General features: G+C 35.2%; 1 protein-coding gene across 3 annotated transcripts in view; it reads left to right on the top strand.

Moving 5' to 3' along the window:
* Positions 1-741, top strand: part of LOC100182676 (beta-1,4-galactosyltransferase 2) — a 17,191-nt gene that overhangs the window by 14,881 nt on the left and 1,569 nt on the right. Inside the window, exon 7 of one of the 3 annotated variants that reach the window (XM_018811354.2) lies at positions 15-105. The exons of the other annotated variants lie outside the window; for them this stretch is intronic. Within the exon in view, the coding sequence (XP_018666899.1) occupies positions 15-105 (91 nt within the window). The remainder of the gene's footprint in view (positions 1-14; positions 106-741) is intronic. 3 annotated transcript variants of the gene reach the window in all.

The following is a 741-nucleotide window of genomic DNA, read 5'->3' as shown; positions in this document are numbered from 1 at the left end:
GTATATCTCGAGGGGTTACACCATAAAGAGACCTCCATTTCACCAAGCTAAATACAGGATGAGTTACCACGAAAGAGATAAAGGAAATAAACTAAATTTATTGAGGTGGGTTGTGGGTGTTCTGAACTTCCCTTTTTAATACATAGATCTTTTTTTAGTAATACATAGTCGATAGTCCTTATGGTGGTAATACATAGTCCTTATATTTTAGTAATACATAGTCCTTATAGGAAAAAACTTTTTTGTTGTTTTAACATGCAGCTGTATTGTAACAGTTATACGTCACTTTTGGCGTCATATGGCGACTTTAACTGAGTACCTTTGTAACTAAAGTATTTGATTATTAACAATACCCAATTATATAACTTATGTGATTAGAGGCACACAAACGATGGCAATTGTGTCTAAACACCACATGGTTACTCTTATATAAAAAGTGACGTTATTCCGCCTGTTGCAAATCAATGTGTGGGAATGAGTGACGTAATATAAAAAAAAAACAAAAGTGGCAAAATATAGCTGTATCAAGGAGGTGGCACAAACATGAAACATTAGACAAACTTTGGATACCAAATACTGAAAGCATTTTATCCAATTTTGGGTGCCACATTTAGGTTGTAAAGCAATGCCTTATGACCTGTCTCCCTTTCATTTAAAGGTGATCTTGGTCCGACTATAGTATTAAAGTAGGTAAAACCGTGGCTTAGGGGTTAGCGCGCCTGCCTGTAACCATTAAGTAAT

This window comes from Ciona intestinalis, chromosome 3 (assembly GCF_000224145.3).
Source record: "Ciona intestinalis chromosome 3, KH, whole genome shotgun sequence".
Classification (NCBI taxonomy): Eukaryota; Metazoa; Chordata; class Ascidiacea; order Phlebobranchia; family Cionidae; genus Ciona; species Ciona intestinalis.
The sequence above is the reverse complement of the archived record's forward strand: the minus strand, read 5'-3'. Positions and strand labels throughout refer to the sequence as shown.